General features: G+C 37.8%; 2 protein-coding genes across 2 annotated transcripts; one reads left to right on the forward strand and one right to left on the reverse strand.

Annotated features, from left to right (window-relative positions):
- The first annotated feature begins 1195 nt into the window (after positions 1 to 1195).
- Positions 1196 to 9525, forward strand: LOC143460549 (metalloprotease TIKI1-like). Its single transcript, XM_076958110.1, has 10 exons — positions 1196 to 1597; positions 1709 to 1822; positions 2013 to 2223; positions 2400 to 2632; positions 2710 to 2856; positions 3177 to 3372; positions 8003 to 8090; positions 8282 to 8377; positions 8547 to 8675; positions 8785 to 9525. Exons 1-10 carry the CDS (start codon positions 1487 to 1489, stop codon positions 9419 to 9421), a joined length of 1962 nt encoding a protein of 653 aa, XP_076814225.1. The 5' UTR covers positions 1196 to 1486; the 3' UTR covers positions 9422 to 9525.
- Positions 9526 to 11473: 1948 nt separating this feature from the next.
- On the reverse strand, positions 11474 to 13855 carry LOC143460393 (uncharacterized). The gene is made up of 6 exons (XM_076957882.1): positions 13797 to 13855; positions 13527 to 13638; positions 13096 to 13289; positions 12784 to 12970; positions 12402 to 12542; positions 11474 to 11922 (listed from the first exon to the last, which is right to left on the reverse strand). Exons 2-6 carry the CDS (start codon positions 13627 to 13629, stop codon positions 11627 to 11629), a joined length of 921 nt encoding a protein of 306 aa, XP_076813997.1. The 5' UTR covers positions 13630 to 13638; positions 13797 to 13855; the 3' UTR covers positions 11474 to 11626.
- Between the last annotated feature and the right edge of the window lie 2517 nt (positions 13856 to 16372).

The following is a 16372-nucleotide window of genomic DNA, read 5'->3' on the forward strand; positions in this document are numbered from 1 at the left end:
TGAAACAAAATCCCTGCGTTTTCAACTCTTAGGAGTTTTGGAAAGAAGTGAGTGAAAAGATTAAAACCAGGGATTCCTGACGTTTATTTGATCAAGTCCCATTCACGTGCCGCGGTTGACATGTCGGCCAACCACGTTTTGACGCGGCATCCGACCGTAGAATGATGGCCCAGCTATATGAATGCATCAAAAGGGATAAGCTCCAAGTAGCCTACTTGGTCTGGGACTATAGGCGTAGTGCCGGCTGAAAGTTAAAACGTGAGATAAAAGAGCGAAATGAGACTTGTCTCAACACGGTAACCTGGTTCAGGAAAAATGCACCCAGCCGGCCAAAATTTCATCACTTGGCGCTCAGCCAACCGCTGTTCTGCAAGTGCAGCTGGTAATTTGTCCCAATTACAAAACGATCTATCTGCATTCATCAGTTAATTAAATGCAAATAAACAATTATAACTGTGGTAATTGTTCCTATTGTGAACAGCTATACCAAAAATGGCGCGATAAAAGATATCAATTTTTCGCAGGAGCATTTCTAAATAAAATCCTTTAAGCTCATCCGGTCTAAAGCAAATAAAAGGCTCGCATACTTTTGCAATACGTTATCAATGGGTTTCAATTCGATGATTGATTGAGGTGATAGTAATGTGGCAACGTTATTCCAACCGTCGTATTAATATTGCGACATTCTGCGCTAGAGGTCTGTTTACCAGACAAACAAATCAAGTTTGATAAACACGAGTTGAAATGTAGAGTATAAAGAAGATACAGTTTCTGATATTTTGTTTTCCTTTAGGGAAAAACCATCGATCAAGGAGAAAACAATCCAGTGCTACGCTCTGGAAAGTTCTCAGTCATAGAAACTTACAAACCGAGGATTTCACTGAAAAATGTAGCGTTGTGTAGACGACGTTATATACAGGTAGACTGGCTCAAAGTACTTGCAGAGACTGCATGGCACCCGTGACAAGTGATCGGAATATACGGTTGCGCAACTATCTCCCCGGGTCACCCACAAATCGTTCTAAGCAACCAAATTAAACACGCTAGTTGCTAGCTTGTGAAGATTAACGAAACGTACAGTAACTGATGGTACTCGACGATTATACTGGTCAGCTAACACGAACAGCAGGCTTACGACAGGCGCTTAGGCGACGCAAGGTTCTACATAATCCGGCGAAACTTTCTTGAAAAGTCCGGGGTCCACAAGCGCAACAAGTGGTATTTTTTCCCTGTTGTGACGAGAGAATAAAAACCGGAGACGCACTTCGAAAAACGCCAGAACGTGCGTAAGCTTGCACGGGTCTCTTAACCAGTAGAGGGGTATAGTGCTGGTAAAATATCTTAGCATAAATGTTTTTTAATTGCCTCGTTTCCCATTTCAGGTGATTTTGTTACAAATAAAAGCGACAATAGTGCAGAAGCATCGAATTTACATTTGTAGAATTATGCAGTAGGATTAGAGACTTTCTTAGAAAATTCGACGAGTATGTACGGTCAGGGTTTTTCAAGGACATCTGCACTGGTTCTATTTTACATCGTGCACTTGGCAATCATCGTGAATGGGAAAGTTATTGCAAGGGCCATATGCAAAGAAGAGGTATGCAAACCTTACAACAAATTGGAGTGATAAAACGTATGAGCTAATGAAATTTGCGTGTAATGAATAATTTTGGCATACGTCAGTTTTTGAACACATTTGTACGTATAGGTGAGGAAGAGCTCATTTCTTTGGGAGATAAAAAGAAGTCCCCCGGCATATTTGTTTGGAACAATCCACGTACCTTACACACGGGTATGGGATTTCATTCCAAAAAACTCAAAGGTATGTTAACCGCTATAGCTGAAGTACCTATAACAGAAAGTAAGCCCACCTCGGTCTCTGAATAATTAGAAAAGTTTTGTAGTCAAACGGTAGAGGTGATATGAAAAGAGAAGGCGTTTGCAAAATGTAGGCACCGCTTTCCTTGTGCGAAAAGATGGATAATTATAAAACGAAAATTTTCACTTCGCAGAAAGCATTTAAAGACAGCAAAAACATTTTCTTCGAACTCGATCTCACCGATGCTCCAACAATATCAAATCTTACTCGCTGTCAGATGTTGCCAAGGGGCACGGATTTGCGTCAAATTTTGCCAACGCAACTCTTCACAAGGTTGAAACAACACCTGGAATATGTGAAGAAAGTGATGCCAGACTGGGTCACATCCGATAAAGGAGGGAAAAGTGCGAAATTTTAACGACGCTTATACTGTTGTCCTATTTTACTAACACTAGAAAAACTAGTTCACTTCCGGATAATGCAACTCCCTGTTTCACAATGAAATGCTGTATACATGAAGTAAAAAAGTGGTCATGAAAATGATTCATTATTATACGTTTTTCTATGTATGTTGAAAAAGGTATCTACGCCGATTATCTCTTCGAAGCCATCGTCGGAAATTGGGAACGAATGAAACCGGTCTGGGTGATGTTGATGATCAATTCACTGACGGAGGCTGACGTGAGATCTCGGAACATTCCTGTCCTCGATCTGTACCTGGCCCGTCAAGCGGAGAGAATGGGCAAGAAAATTGGGGCAGTGGAGAAGGTCGATGAACAATGTCAACCCCTCAACGGCCTTAACATGTCTCAGGTGTGAAAATAAAACTTTTTCTAAAACATTTCGGCAAATCTGTGCAGTTGGTTAAGCACAATCTCCTCTCTGTGAAGGTAATATTTGCGTTAAATCACACCCTAACCATCCAAGAACAACTAAGACACGGAAAAACGGAGGTCCCATTCACAACAGACGATCTCATTAACCAGTACAACTGCGGGGAGCTGGACTCGGCGATATTCGACAAGGACACGACTCAGGTAAAATTGCATCAAGTATATCTGATATGATTAGTTACAGCAGCAATGTCACAATGTTGACGCTGCTGATTTATTGTTATCAACAGGTGACATAGTCGACCCCATTTAGTCACCAACGCTATGTTGCTTTTCGCGATTGTTGCGCGTTTAATTAATTGATGTTTTGTAAGCTGAAGTTAAAAGCTTTTATGCGTTTTACGTAGAATCTGATGACTCATCGATAATACGTGAAGCGTGTTTGTGCTCAGTAAAAGTGTTTCTCTATTGAATGTTTCAATAATTACACGGGGTAATAAATTAAAACTTAACCGCATGATCAGGTCCCGAAAATGGCCAACAACAGCGGCTGGTTGACAACGCACCGGGAGAAAGAAGCCGAATTACTTATGGAAGCTGAGATCGATTCATATTTTAAAAATGAATTAATCTACCGCCGCAACCGACGCATGGCTGAGCGCGTCAGAACTCTGTTGGAAGAACACTCGGGCGAAAGTTTCTTTTTCGCCTTCGGTACAGGTCAGTGGGTTTTTGTGATGATAGATGTATTTGTACAAGAAACGGTGCTGTTGAAAAGCCATCGAACATAGTGTGTTATCGCTGCTTATAATAACTGAAAGTTGGTTTCTAGAAAAACAAATTTCCTAATTATCCCCCTGTCGGTGTAAGACGTGCGAACAAAGTCCATAGCCCGGGACAAAAACCGTCATTGGCGACAATATTATCGCGCGTATACGGTGCCTTTACATTGTGACGTTCGAGGTATCGCTTATAAAAGTCTTTCAAACGCATAAGCAAAACATTCAAACTATAGTAAAAATAATAAACTTAGCGGTTTATCCAAACAGTACCAGTTTCCAAAAAACCTTCGAAGACAACCAAAATTAAGCGTCACTTTAAAAACTTTCAACAAGCTTTGCCACTTTAAATCAGGCTTTTTTCTATTATCGGTAAGTTGTCAAACATATCCAGTTTATACTGCAAACAACTCTAAAACCCTTGTAAATCATGCCGCACAGATTTTTCTAGCGTAACAATGTGTAAGTAGTAAATAAGGTCACGACATTTTAAGGTGCCACTCCACACAAGTCGTACATTCATACATTACGTTACTTGATGCGGTGTACATAACACATATTCCACTCATGCTTGAGAGCGTTTCTCGTTGGCTAAACAACGCAGCAATCTTGAAACTGTTGGTTAACGTATGACAGGCTTGCATGTGAAAAGAAGTGCGTGAAATTGAGCGATATAGCGAAAGTGCAGTTTGCAAATGTGCATTTGTGAGAAATCACTCCAAAATCTGTTTGCAAATGAAGTAGCCCTTTTGTGAATCATAATCTCAAACGAACGGTTTTGCATTGTAATGAAGCTGGTCTCGCATTTGTAAGCGTGAAGGGTGCTACCAATTTCAGTGCAAACACTTCACCGGGTTTGAGTTCGCTCGCATGAAACGGATGCAACGATTAGCGATGTCCTTTGTCACGTGTAGTCCTGTAAGTCGGTGACCAGGTTTACTTAAAGGTCAAATCGTCCGGAACAGGGTCAAACGAAACCAAGTGTGACGGTAGGACAGTAGGACTAGCGGTATAATGCTCTGATTACTCACTGCCAAGCATAGCGACCCTACCCCTTTGTGCATCGTCGAACAGATAAGTATAATGTTGCCAACCGGCATAAACCAGGCTTAGCCTGAGATTAAGGGGAGTTTAGGCTCACGCGGTCAACAAGTTGACAAATTACTGGGAAAAAACACGAGTGAAAAACAGTTCTTTTTGGAGTGTGGCTGTTCGCAGCAAACAATTCCTCATGAAACAGAAATGCTAAACTGTACAAATAGTTTTTCAAAGGACACAAACTTATAATTAAGCTTAGGACTTACTTAAATCAAACATGTGAATGACGACAAAGTTAAAAAAAAATTTCTCATGTATTATCTTCAAACATACTCTATACCGTTTTTGACGTAAGAATGACATCATCGATAAATAAAAAGTCTCATGACGTAGATAATACTTTGCACGCTGTCAAAGCTTGTGCAGATGGATTCTAGAAATGTGGTTACTCAAAAACCGTAACTTCCACAGCTTCACCAATTGGTTACAGACGTTTCAGTAGGTCGTTTCCTTATCTGGAAGTGATCTCGTGTTATTGTTCCCAGCAGACAAGTAGATCGTTGCAGTAGTAGTCTGCCCCGTTCACTGATGTTCAATTTCCTTTCAAAACGTTGTCTGCGACTAAGCTTTGTTAGCCGAGACCAATGCGCTTATAGTTCGATTAATCTGCAACGATGTAGGTCTACTACCTGCCGTGCTTGCCTTGTTCTTCCAGGGTGGCCAAATAAACGACTTTTCAGTGGTGAATTAAGTTGTTAAGTTAGCGCAGGATCATCCCTTTGAAAGCAAAACTCTGTATGACGGCGTATGAACGAGGTATTTTCTGGGAGGAACTAGAAACGCCCATCGGTCTGGCACGCGTTAGGGAAAAATTCGGGCGGAATAACAAACCATCAGTTTGTTATTCTCCTTATAAATGAAAGGAACACCAATCCACAAAGCTTCTGTTTGTTTGCGCAAATCGTTCGACAAACATGTTGAAACAGATTTTCCATTAAATGACGTTATTTTTAGACGAAATATCTCGATTTAAAACCGCGCCGGTACACCTCAATAATTAGAAAAATAAACACGAAAACGGTCGGGAGCTGGTTGGCCTTCCACTTACAGGTAAAGGGAGCTCCTTTATCTTTAACATAGAAACCTAACCCAATTAAAATTGACAAAATAAAATGAGATAAGACAAAGATATCTTAAGAATGCTCAAGAACAAGCGCAATTCATAAGCAGATATACTTGAAACGAACAACGGAATGAAATTAGGCACGTTTTCGATTGACATTTTAGTAACTCATTTTGCTAGTCTGTACAGTGATTATGCCAAAACAATAACGTATTGCGATTCAGTTGCAGCTGACTTAATTTGCGATCGCGATATCAATGTCAACTAACATGAATCCAACCGACATTTGAAGGGACGTTTAAGCTGATAAGGTTTAAATGCAAATATAAACACACAAAGGTGGTTTAGGTAACATTCAAAACTAATTGATCCACACAACACAATCTCTTCTTTTATAACTGCTCTCCAGATTGAAGCTGGTTTGGGTTAAAAATGTCAGAATTCCCGAAACAGGTTTTGCTGAGCTGTGTTTGATTGCTGTTGTCGTTGCGTTTGTTTAAGTTATGGTCAAATAACAACCATTTGACGTGTTGACCATAACTTAGCTTTAATTTTTCGGTTTAAAATTCTTCACACGCTTGCATGGTTTAATTTTATCGATAAAGACGTTAATTTGGGCCAATTTTTATAAGGCAGCAATGTTTAAATAAAATATTTCGCAATCAATTTACTTAGCCTTGAGTTATCATGAAGATATCGTAGATTTCAATCCGGAAAAGAAATATACTTGGAGTAACGTTAGCTGAAACAACGTTCAGATGAGTAGGTGAAACGGAAGTGGTTTTATTTACAAACTATAAAAGAGCTGGCTACAGGAATGCTTAAGTTTGCTCTATGGCTCAATCTTGCTTGGTGGCGAGTGTCCATGTATCAATGTTTTTAAAGATTTTTGCATGCGCCTGGACACGGTAAATATCTATTTCAAGCAGGTACTTCAGAGACCACACATATGCCCGCACGCAATCAGTCAGTCAGTCATAAAAGCCACAAGCTAGTTTCATCGTGCAGTGAATAGGGAGTTATTGATAACGCAAAGCACTTCTTTAGGGCCGTGTTGATAAATTATAAATATCGAAACACTCAGCAACCTAATGGACTGTTGATTCGCCGTCAGCCGCCGCAAAAACGTAAGCCGCTTTCACCCCACTTAGCGACATATTATATGACTATTTCCTCAACGTTGGCATTCACCCATGGCTACATTTGCCTAATGTCCACTTGTTTTGCTTACTTTGTTACGGACGCCCATTCAGCGATATCTTCCCCGTCAAATTTGTGGAATGTCGGGTATGTAATTGCCTATTTTCGTACGCACTAATTGTTGTCTCTGAATGCACCCTTGCGATAGGTAGGACTTCCCTTTACATGCAGAGACTTGCACGCGAACTAGCTTAACTTCGGATAGTTAGCCATATTTGGATCCCAACATGCTTGTGTGTACAAACGCGCTTCACGTGTTAAGGCATAGTTCAAAGACGTTGCAACAGACTGCTTCATGTGAAAATACTTATCGTTCAAAGACGTTACAGATGCAGGTATTTTCCGGAGATTACGTGCAAATCCCGCTTTGAGAAACTTACAACGAAAAACATAAACCCGACAATATTGTTCTGGTTTTGTGAGAATCTTTGCAGTTAAAAGATCTTTTCAGCTTATCTGATGCCTTTTGATCATTAGAGACCAAAGTGTCGGGATTATTTGGTTAAATCTCCTCAAAAAACAAGGGTTTGAAGACATAGGATACATAAAAAATACATCTGGTATCTCCACTAATATCTAAAAACGTTAAATCAAAGTTTACAAGGCAAATGCTGATAATAATTGAGACTTTGTAACAACCCAGAGATCATGGACCGTATATGAAAAATTATTTTTTGCTAACTTTCAAATATTCTAAACAAAAAATTGATACTAAATGCATGTTGATGTTAGATTTTTTTAACTTCAATATATCAACAATCTTACTCCATTACGAGTGACCAAACATTTCACTGAATACACAAACCAGGTTCCGTGTTTGAGCATATACGTAAGTATCCTTGCGTTAGTATGGATTACTCGATTTTGTTGTGATCTTGAAACAAAGGTATTAGAGCTGGCAGCCTTATCAGGCTATACGCTAGTTTATTGTCCCGTCTTTCAATAGACCATTCAAAACGTGTCGATCAAGGGCATTCGTCAAAGCTGAAGTGTTTGAGCGAACGCTTATCTTAAAAACAAAATATTTCGGATGACAGGCAAAGTACGAGAAGTGGCCTTGTAGATTACCTTTCACTTTTAAAGGCACTATCAGCTTAAGCGTTTGATTTACACGGCTTTAAAGAATGGTAGTGACAAATTTTTTCATGGCATAGGTCTCTATCCTATCTGCAAAAACAACTATAGCCTACGTCAATCTATTTTGTTTCAGGACATTTCCTGGGTAACGGATCAGTTATAAGCTTTCTACAACAACATGAATATGAAATTGAAAATGTCACACCGGATAACTTTGAAAGGTAATAGAAGTTTGCTTGTTAGTTTATGTAGTAGTAATTTTGATATAACAAGTTTCTTAGTTTTACCCCACAACTACTAATGCCTCAAATTAGAATAAAGTTTTGAAATTAAACGTAATACTGACAACAGTTAAAAGCTCAATACTTCACAATAACTCTGTAGCGCGACCTTACGACACATTTTTATGCAGTGGTTTATCGCTTTTTAACTATGACTTTACAAGCACATGGCTGTCGGAAAGGCCTCATTCTGCTCAAGGTCCTCGAAGCGGTAGCAGGCGAAGCAGGTTAGCATATATATACGCCGCTTCAAAAAGATGTCGCAATATTTCATGATAATTAAAACGTTTTTAAATTTTAACTTGAAAAACTTAAGAAACATTTGCAAAGTTTAATATGGATAGCGAGACTACATTTTCCTTGTATATAACAGCAGTTAACTCTTTCACCTAACAGAAAAAATCGACATCGAGCGTCAAAAAAACGGGGTAAATCTCGCCAATCACGACGAAGAAAAAAGAAGAAACAAAAACAGAAAGTGAAGAAACATCGATTCCGTGATCTGTGGATGCCCCTTGATAAAAGGTACCGCCGACATTCGTTAGTACTGAAGATGGTGTATTATGACTTATTACATTTTCAGCGCTTTTAAATTGGTAACAGTTATCTGATTGCGTTGTTGCCTTTGTTTTAGCGATCACCCCACTCCCGCATCAGGAAATTTAGGATTTTTCTTTGAAAGTCCGCAAATCAGCGTCATCAATCGATATCCTACTGTTTTACCACCCAAGCCCAACAACCAAGACGTAACTAACAAAAACTGGCACGTTTGGAACCAAAAACAGCGCAGAAAATATAACGACAAGAACAACGACAGTCGAAAACAATTGCGAGAATTCTATGAGCAACTGCGGAGAGAAAGCAAAACGAATCCGGATGGAAACTGCGCTTTCTCAAGTCATCGCCCTTGGGCTTCATTTAAACATTTTCCTGGGCTTGTAACTTACCTCATTATTGCGGCTTTCTCTTTAATGACTATGCACATAAACGCGTTGGGACAAACGCCATTCTCAGGACTTAAATCGAGTAAAAATTTGCGAAAGTGTCGTTCAAGGTCACTTGTCGCATCTACGGAACTATTACCAAGCTTAAACTGCCACCTGTCGTCCTCAAAAACTTCAATGCCAGTGGATCTTTGTTACACAAACTGCCACCTTAGTGTTTCTTCACAGACAAGCTTTGTAATGAACCCAGTAGTTCTAAAGCGCGTGGCACCGCTAATGACAACAAATTCATTGAAAACTTTTGATAATTTTGTAGCAACAAGATAACAAACCGTTATTACTTTATTGTTTTCATCACTGTAAATTTTTTATAAATCGTTTATGTTAACAAGGTTTTTGATGTTTTGAATACAAAAAATGTTGAAAAGTAAGTAAGCGTTTTAGTTGTTGTTCTATGTATATAAAAGCGAATATACTAGCAGTGTAGAAAAAGCACTTCCAGAATTTCTTTAAGTCGGTCTAATAATCTTAATTGCCACACACCAGATACAGAATATTAGCTGCTCTTAGCACACACACAATCTTTGTAAGAAGTAAATCCAACAAAGAAAATCTCAAATTATTCAATGCCAGGCTTTTTGTTGCAGCCAGAAATGAAACCGGATTCTTAAACAGTTACATACTGTACATCTCATACCAAAAGCTAAACTAACTAGTAGTCGTAGTACCCACAGTAGACTAAGTTACTTTTAGAGTATAAACTCATATTTCAATTGAACTTATTTGTGCATTTTTGGAAAAGAAATTAAAAACTGTAGTTACACACTAAGGTATTTTAACTGGCCTGCATAATCTTTACTTTGTTTTGCTAATTTAAAATTTGGTTGACCTTACTTGGCGCTAAAAACATTTTCATAATTACAATGAATAAAATACGTAGGCCTATAGGATAAAATTGGTTTGAAGAAAACATGGCGCAAGTGATTGCAATTTAGGCTACACGTGTTTTTATCGAGCTGCTAAAAGTAAACGTTTACTGGTTTGCACTTATTCAGCCTCTAGCAAATGGATAAAATTAAACTTGTTAAATTGCTAAATTTGTTTCTCTTTATCAGTTTTTACGCAAAATGTTACGCAACGCCTACATTACGAAAGCTAATACGGAATGAAAGTGAATAATAAAATCGAGTTTAGTAACCCATGCTTTATACTGAGACATCAACAACGCTTAACACAATTATACTTACAAAGTGGCCTAAGCCACAGAAAGGCTTGTGTTTATGGCTTATTTAGGCGTCGTATAAAGAAACATTAAAAGAAAAGATATTGAAACCAATCGCAATCGACCAAAGGTCGTCGAACAAAACAGCTGACGCGGTCAGTGCTGTTTCATAAATTGTTAAAAAATGGTTTAATAATAAAAAACGACAAAAAATAAGACACAGAGTACAATCATACCATAAAAATACGGTACTTTGACAACCAGTAATATTTTTTAGAAATTTTAGATCTAGCTTTTAAAAACTTCGCCTCTCCTCAAAGGAATCCTAAATACGCTGCCGCAACTGTGATATTTACAGCAAGTTCCTGTTAAAGATTAATTTCTAAGATTTTTTCAATTTATCATTCGGCGTAAGTCGCTATTAATGCCTGCCTTTAAAGCAAGACAGCGTTGAATTGTATTTTTATTGCTATGTTTAACATTTAGTAACGAGTTATTGGCATGAAAGTGGTAAAATGCAATATTGTAATGAAACCATAAGAACTACGAATAGGGAAACGATAATTATGCTGATTTCACTTCAAGATTACAATTGAACCAGGCAAAACTGTACGGCAAACTTTTCTATGTACAGGTACTGCGTTAGTACTGAGCATATACAAATTAAGAGCATGGCTTTTAATGTCTATTGTATTGTTAAACAGCATATAATAATAATTTTTAAAAAGTAAATACGACGGACGGAAAAGTTGTTTAAAAATATTTTCAATTAAATGCTGATTCTGTTTTGTTACTTTCTGCAATATGTTATTCTATACATGTAAATTCATCAACAATTAAGATTTTAAATGAGCAAGCACGCGCAAGCAACAAGTGAAACAAAACACAGTTGTTTCATATATATATAGTTATATACTGTATATCCATATAGTACTGCGTATGGTTCTCGCTACTATTTCGATACGCCTGCGAAGCAGTTCTACAGATGAATCTACAATAGTCTTTGATATTGCCGCGATTCGATAATTTTAAACCTGACGTAAAAAATGGCAATAGATCAACCATAGGCACCTTCCTAATCACTAAATATCAAGAGAGAAACGGAGTTACTCAAATGAAGATTGAATTATTCAAACAGAAACATTAAAGCCATCAAACGGATGCACACTTTTTTAACTAACCGACATTTCAGTTGAATACCAATTTTCATATCAGCTTCATGTGAACAATGAAAAATGAGAACACTGTAAACGAGCAAATAAAAATAAAAAACTACTTTTCACCTTTCAGTCATATTAAAACTTGTACTTTTAAACCAGTACTGGTTTTGTTTTGTACCGGTAAATGGACAGTCCTACCCGAACTAAAAGCACAACGCAAGCGAACCCAAGCTCGACAGAGGCAAGAACTAAATTGCGATTTGCACCCTCAACAAAGCGTAGCCTGCCAATCAATCCGGAGAGTGCTAAGATGACGACTGGATAAATTGTGAAAAGGTAACGAAAATATTTTTCCCACACAAAATTTTCCAAGATAAACCAGGCGACAACAATGACCCAGAGTAAAGATAAAGCTGCGGTTGATCCGTCTTCTATGGAAACCGTTCCTGCACAAAAAATTAGGGCCGATTGAGAAAACTTTGCTCACAGCGCCTATATTTGACTACAAACCTTCTAAAATTCCGTGGTTTTATGTTGGCCCTCTCTAACCTTGCATCATACTTTTACTAAGTTTTTATGCACAGCGGGGAAAGTTATCTGCTGTCATTTAAGTGGTTTGCAAATTCTACAGTTTCTAGACTTATACCTGATTAAAATTTTATAAGCATTTAAAACTAACTGAGTAAGTAGCCATAGAAGAAAAAAATGGTTAATATTATCAACCAAAATGTTACGACTGCTTTAGCGAGCAATTAGATTACAAAAACGTCAATAATGTCTTAACGACTCAGTTAACACTCCAAACAGTCCAAAATTGCACCACACCTTGCAATCCGAAGGCTTAAATGATATGTACCTATTGAGCGCAAATTTCATCGTTGAAACTTGTTACTGTATATCATATAAACGTGAAACACACATTCACCTCTTTGAATAGCAGTAGTTGAGTTTATGCTGTCCTCGTAAATCATGACGTCAGCCAAGTTGAGAAGAGTAGCAATGGTAAGCCAAGTTGCGGGAAGTCCCAATCCGTTTTGGAGAAATATCCGAACCAGCCAAAGCATTACTAAATAATAAATATATACAATATATGAGTATACACGCAGTAATACTGTTACTATCAACGATTAATAAGACATGTACTTAATATCAATAATTACTGTGAACAAGAATCTGCTAATGTGTATTGACAGAGTTGCCATACTGTCCTTATTTCAGAGATTTGTCCTTATTTTGAAGGTCTGTGTCTTAGAAAAGATTTTTGTCCTTTTTTCCAAAGAGATACCAAAATTAACATAGAAACCCACCTTTACAATTAGCTTCCAAGAGCAAAACATTCTGCCGTACGACTGTACATGACACGCCAAGGGCTACATAAATCGAACCGGCCGCTAGAATCAGGATGACAAAAGAAAGTCCTAGAATTTCGTTGTCAAAAGCAAAAAGCCATGCAACGGTAGATGACCAGGCCAGTATGTAAGCAGCTAAAAAAGGCTAAAAACAAATGGTTGGAGCCTAATTTTCTTTCCAGCCATAATGTATTCAAAACGAGGGTTATCATGTCCTTGATCATGTGAACGTCTCCATAAAAATTTTACTTCACAACTGTCAATACTTACGTAAGTCACGAGGGTAGGATCAACGTTCACCGGACTTTTATTTGTTGGTAAGAACAATGACGCCACCAAATAAACGATGGCAACCAGATTCCACATGTAGATAATTGGCCATACAATTCCGAAAGCAATTCCAGCTGGAGATGCTTGTTGAAAGTACTTACGGTCAACATCACCATTTGTGCTCCGATATATACCTGAAAATGATTAACTTTATCACTGCACTACGTACACTGACGCAGTATTGCGCCATTTCCCTACAGAAAAGCGTCGCTTACTCGCCCAAGCAAATAGGCAACCAGAGTAACCTGCTTAGTTGAGAGCTTGTCTATTATGGATATATAGATAATTTTATATTTTACCAGCCGTAAACAGTTAACAGTACAGTAGCCTATTAAGCTGTTACCAGTATCAAATCTCAAAACTTTACTCACTAACTCCTGCAGTGTTCAGGTAGGCAAGTATTAACGATAGGATGAACACCACACAAGCAATTACCACAAACGCTTTGCGCGTTGTGCTTGCACCCGAACTCATTTCTGTATCCTGATATAATATGCTGCAGTAATATGCTACAGTTTGTTTAAAAGCGGTTCAGGTACCCTTTAAGTACAATGATTTAAATTTTCTTTCGCTTATTTGGTAATAATTAAAGCTTTATTACAAAATAAATACGATTATTAAAATTGACACCAGTTTCGAACCTTAAAAATCTTTTTCTCGCAGAATGTCTTCTATAAACTATATTTGCTTGTAGTTGTACGAAGCACATAGCCCGTAAGCCAGGGGTGTCAAACTCAATCGCACCAGGGGCCAAAACTCAAAACTTATTTAACGCCGCGGGCCGTAAGGATAAAACTTGATTGAACGTTTCGTGACACGAGCATATGAATTGGAACAGTCAGCGAAACAGCACCAAATTTTTGTTTTTTTTGACGGTTTTGGCTGGGAATAAATCGATTTATTCTATCGTATGATGAGGCAACTGTTGTGCTGCTGTATTGTGCGATTTGATGTAATTTCGTTTCTTACTTGAATAAAGTAAGTTATATTGTACAATGATCTAGCGGGCCGGAAATAGTTCAATGTATAAAATAGCATTGCGGGCCAAGTTTTATTGTAAAGCGGGCCGGATGTGGCCTGCGGGCCGGGAGTTTGACACCTATGCCGTAAGCGGTGAGAGTCATAGAAATTTTTACATCCTATGTTGTGCATACAGTTTGTCAAGTTTACAGGTAATTTCTAAATAAAGTTAATATTTTGTTTCAACTAATAGTTTACGCGCTTTTCTACTACAGGTGTAAAATCATTCACAACTGTTATTCATTTGCACTTCCTTCAGTCACTTAATTGTTATAGTCTGTCTCAAACATCTCCATGCCTTCGACGTTTCAAATTCCAAAGGTACCGGTAGACTAAATCAGCGGTTCTAAAACTTTTTTAGCGTCTTCACAAATCTGAGTTTGGTGAACATCTCGCGACCCAAGCTTCAAACAGCATATTTCAACACAAAAAAAGAATAATTGTATGAATCATTTTTTGCAGTAGTTGCTAAGTTGGTTTTAAATGTCAGCCATCCTAGCCTACTCTTTCAGCATTTTCTCAAGTACCTATACACTGCAGACAGACATGGACAATCAGTGGTAATGTGGTTCACTCACTATGAAACAATGTATTTTATTACAAACATAGGTTTGCATGGCCTTGGCGAGACCCATTTTCGTTCATTTGCGAACCTTGTTTAAATCGCGACCTATACTTTGAGAATCACTGGCCCAAATGATAGGCTAAATTGCCAAACGTGATTTCTATTATGAAGGTTTGCTGTTCATGTTTTCGGTTTACGTTGCCCGATGTACGGCCACATTACATCCGTGTACAGTAGCCTAGATGTGAATGAAACAAAATAACGTTATTTCAAAGTTTGCGGAACTAACATTGCAACTTTATCGAATTACAAATGCGCTTTTTTATGTAGCCTGTGCCTATCGAGGTATAGTAATGGCTTAAGTTAGACTCGCGTTCCTTTCTAAAAAGCTGGTTAAAGGATTTGAGTTGGTTTAAGTCAGGGATGTCCAACTTGCGGCCCACCTGAGATTTTTGGCGGGCCGCTAGTCATTTTCACTCGAAGTAGTATTTTGAACTTTGAATCTTAGCCTAATTAAAATGTACCAGTCAGCTCTTTATGTATCCATTATTCTTGAAATTTAATAGGTTCTGCGGCCCATTGAATTATTTCAAGTGACAATGCGGCCCACTATAATAAAAGGTTGGACATCCCTGATTTAAGTCAATTCTTGTCGATTAGGCTTCGCCAGTAGCACAAGGTAAAACGAACTTTTTTGTCTTGTTTAAACAGACTGAAGTGTAGACCAAACTTAAATTTATGTGTGTTTGTTTATGAACGCGAACGGGACAGCAAAAACGAAAAAACTTTTTCAAAAATTTAAATTTTTCTTGGTGACAGAAATGCTATTTTTGCTTCCTGTAGGCTTTTGACTTGTCTTCCGTGATCAACTGATATGACTTCACTGGAGTCTTATTGTCCAAATGACTCAACTTGACTCAAGTCACTTTTTCTGAAAGACTTGACTTACGACTTGTGTTGGATGTCATTGTGACGACTTTAATGGGTAGGCTACATTATGTTCGGTATTTTCCAAAAAATAAAAAGTCTGTTGGTTATTAAGTGTTTCAAGACTTTGCATACACTCGTTTTTATAAGAACCTTTGGGTTGAAGCTTGTAGTAACTTTGCATTTCTTAAATTTAAACAAAATTTTATAGCAAAAGTTTTTACAAAGTTTCTTAATTTATCAAAACAGGCACTTTTTTCAAAAACCGATTCGCGCTGAGCAATGGCCGAGTTCACTGTTTTCATTTAAAAAAATCAACAAAATCGATGGAGTTTATATCATAAAGTTTAAAACAAAACCATGTACAGTAGTTTTATATTTGTCGTACTTAAAACCAACACTGCAAGCAATTAATTTGGCATGTCACAAAACAGTTTCTCAACTTTTACATGGCCCAATGCAAGATTCTTCCCTAATCTGCTTCTGATTATAACTATAGTGGTTAACATTTAAGGCGGACGATATGCAAATGCCTCGAATTTTTAAAAAAAAGCTGGAACCAAATCATTATCTATTATTCTATTCACAGCAAGTTCTTCTTTCAGACAAATTTTCAAACTTTTTAAATTATGATACAATAGCTCGGAAGTCGCTTAATTATAATCCCTGCTTTGAAATAAGACAGCATTGAAATAGTTTTAAATA

This window comes from Clavelina lepadiformis, chromosome 5, assembly GCF_947623445.1.
Source record: "Clavelina lepadiformis chromosome 5, kaClaLepa1.1, whole genome shotgun sequence".
NCBI lineage: Eukaryota > Metazoa > Chordata > Ascidiacea > Aplousobranchia > Clavelinidae > Clavelina > Clavelina lepadiformis.

What these genes read in the sequence shown, in the direction of transcription:
- LOC143460393 (XM_076957882.1), bottom strand. Translation starts at nt 13,629, where the DNA reads ATGAGTTCGGGTGCAAGCACAACGCGCAAAGCGTTTGTGGTAATTGCT. An exon ending in CCTGAACACTGCAGGAGTTA is followed by an intron (nt 13,290 to 13,526) that starts GTGAGTAAAGTT and finishes AATCATTTTCAG; the next exon opens with GTATATATCGGAGCACAAAT. An exon ending in AACTACTGCTATTCAAAGAG is followed by an intron (nt 11,923 to 12,401) that starts GTGAATGTGTGT and finishes TTTTTTGTGCAG; the next exon opens with GAACGGTTTCCATAGAAGAC.
- LOC143460549 (XM_076958110.1), top strand. Translation starts at nt 1,487, where the DNA reads ATGTACGGTCAGGGTTTTTCAAGGACATCTGCACTGGTTCTATTTTAC. An exon ending in TCATTCCAAAAAACTCAAAG is followed by an intron (nt 1,823 to 2,012) that starts GTATGTTAACCG and finishes TTCACTTCGCAG; the next exon opens with AAAGCATTTAAAGACAGCAA. An exon ending in ACACCGGATAACTTTGAAAG is followed by an intron (nt 8,091 to 8,281) that starts GTAATAGAAGTT and finishes ATTTTTATGCAG; the next exon opens with TGGTTTATCGCTTTTTAACT.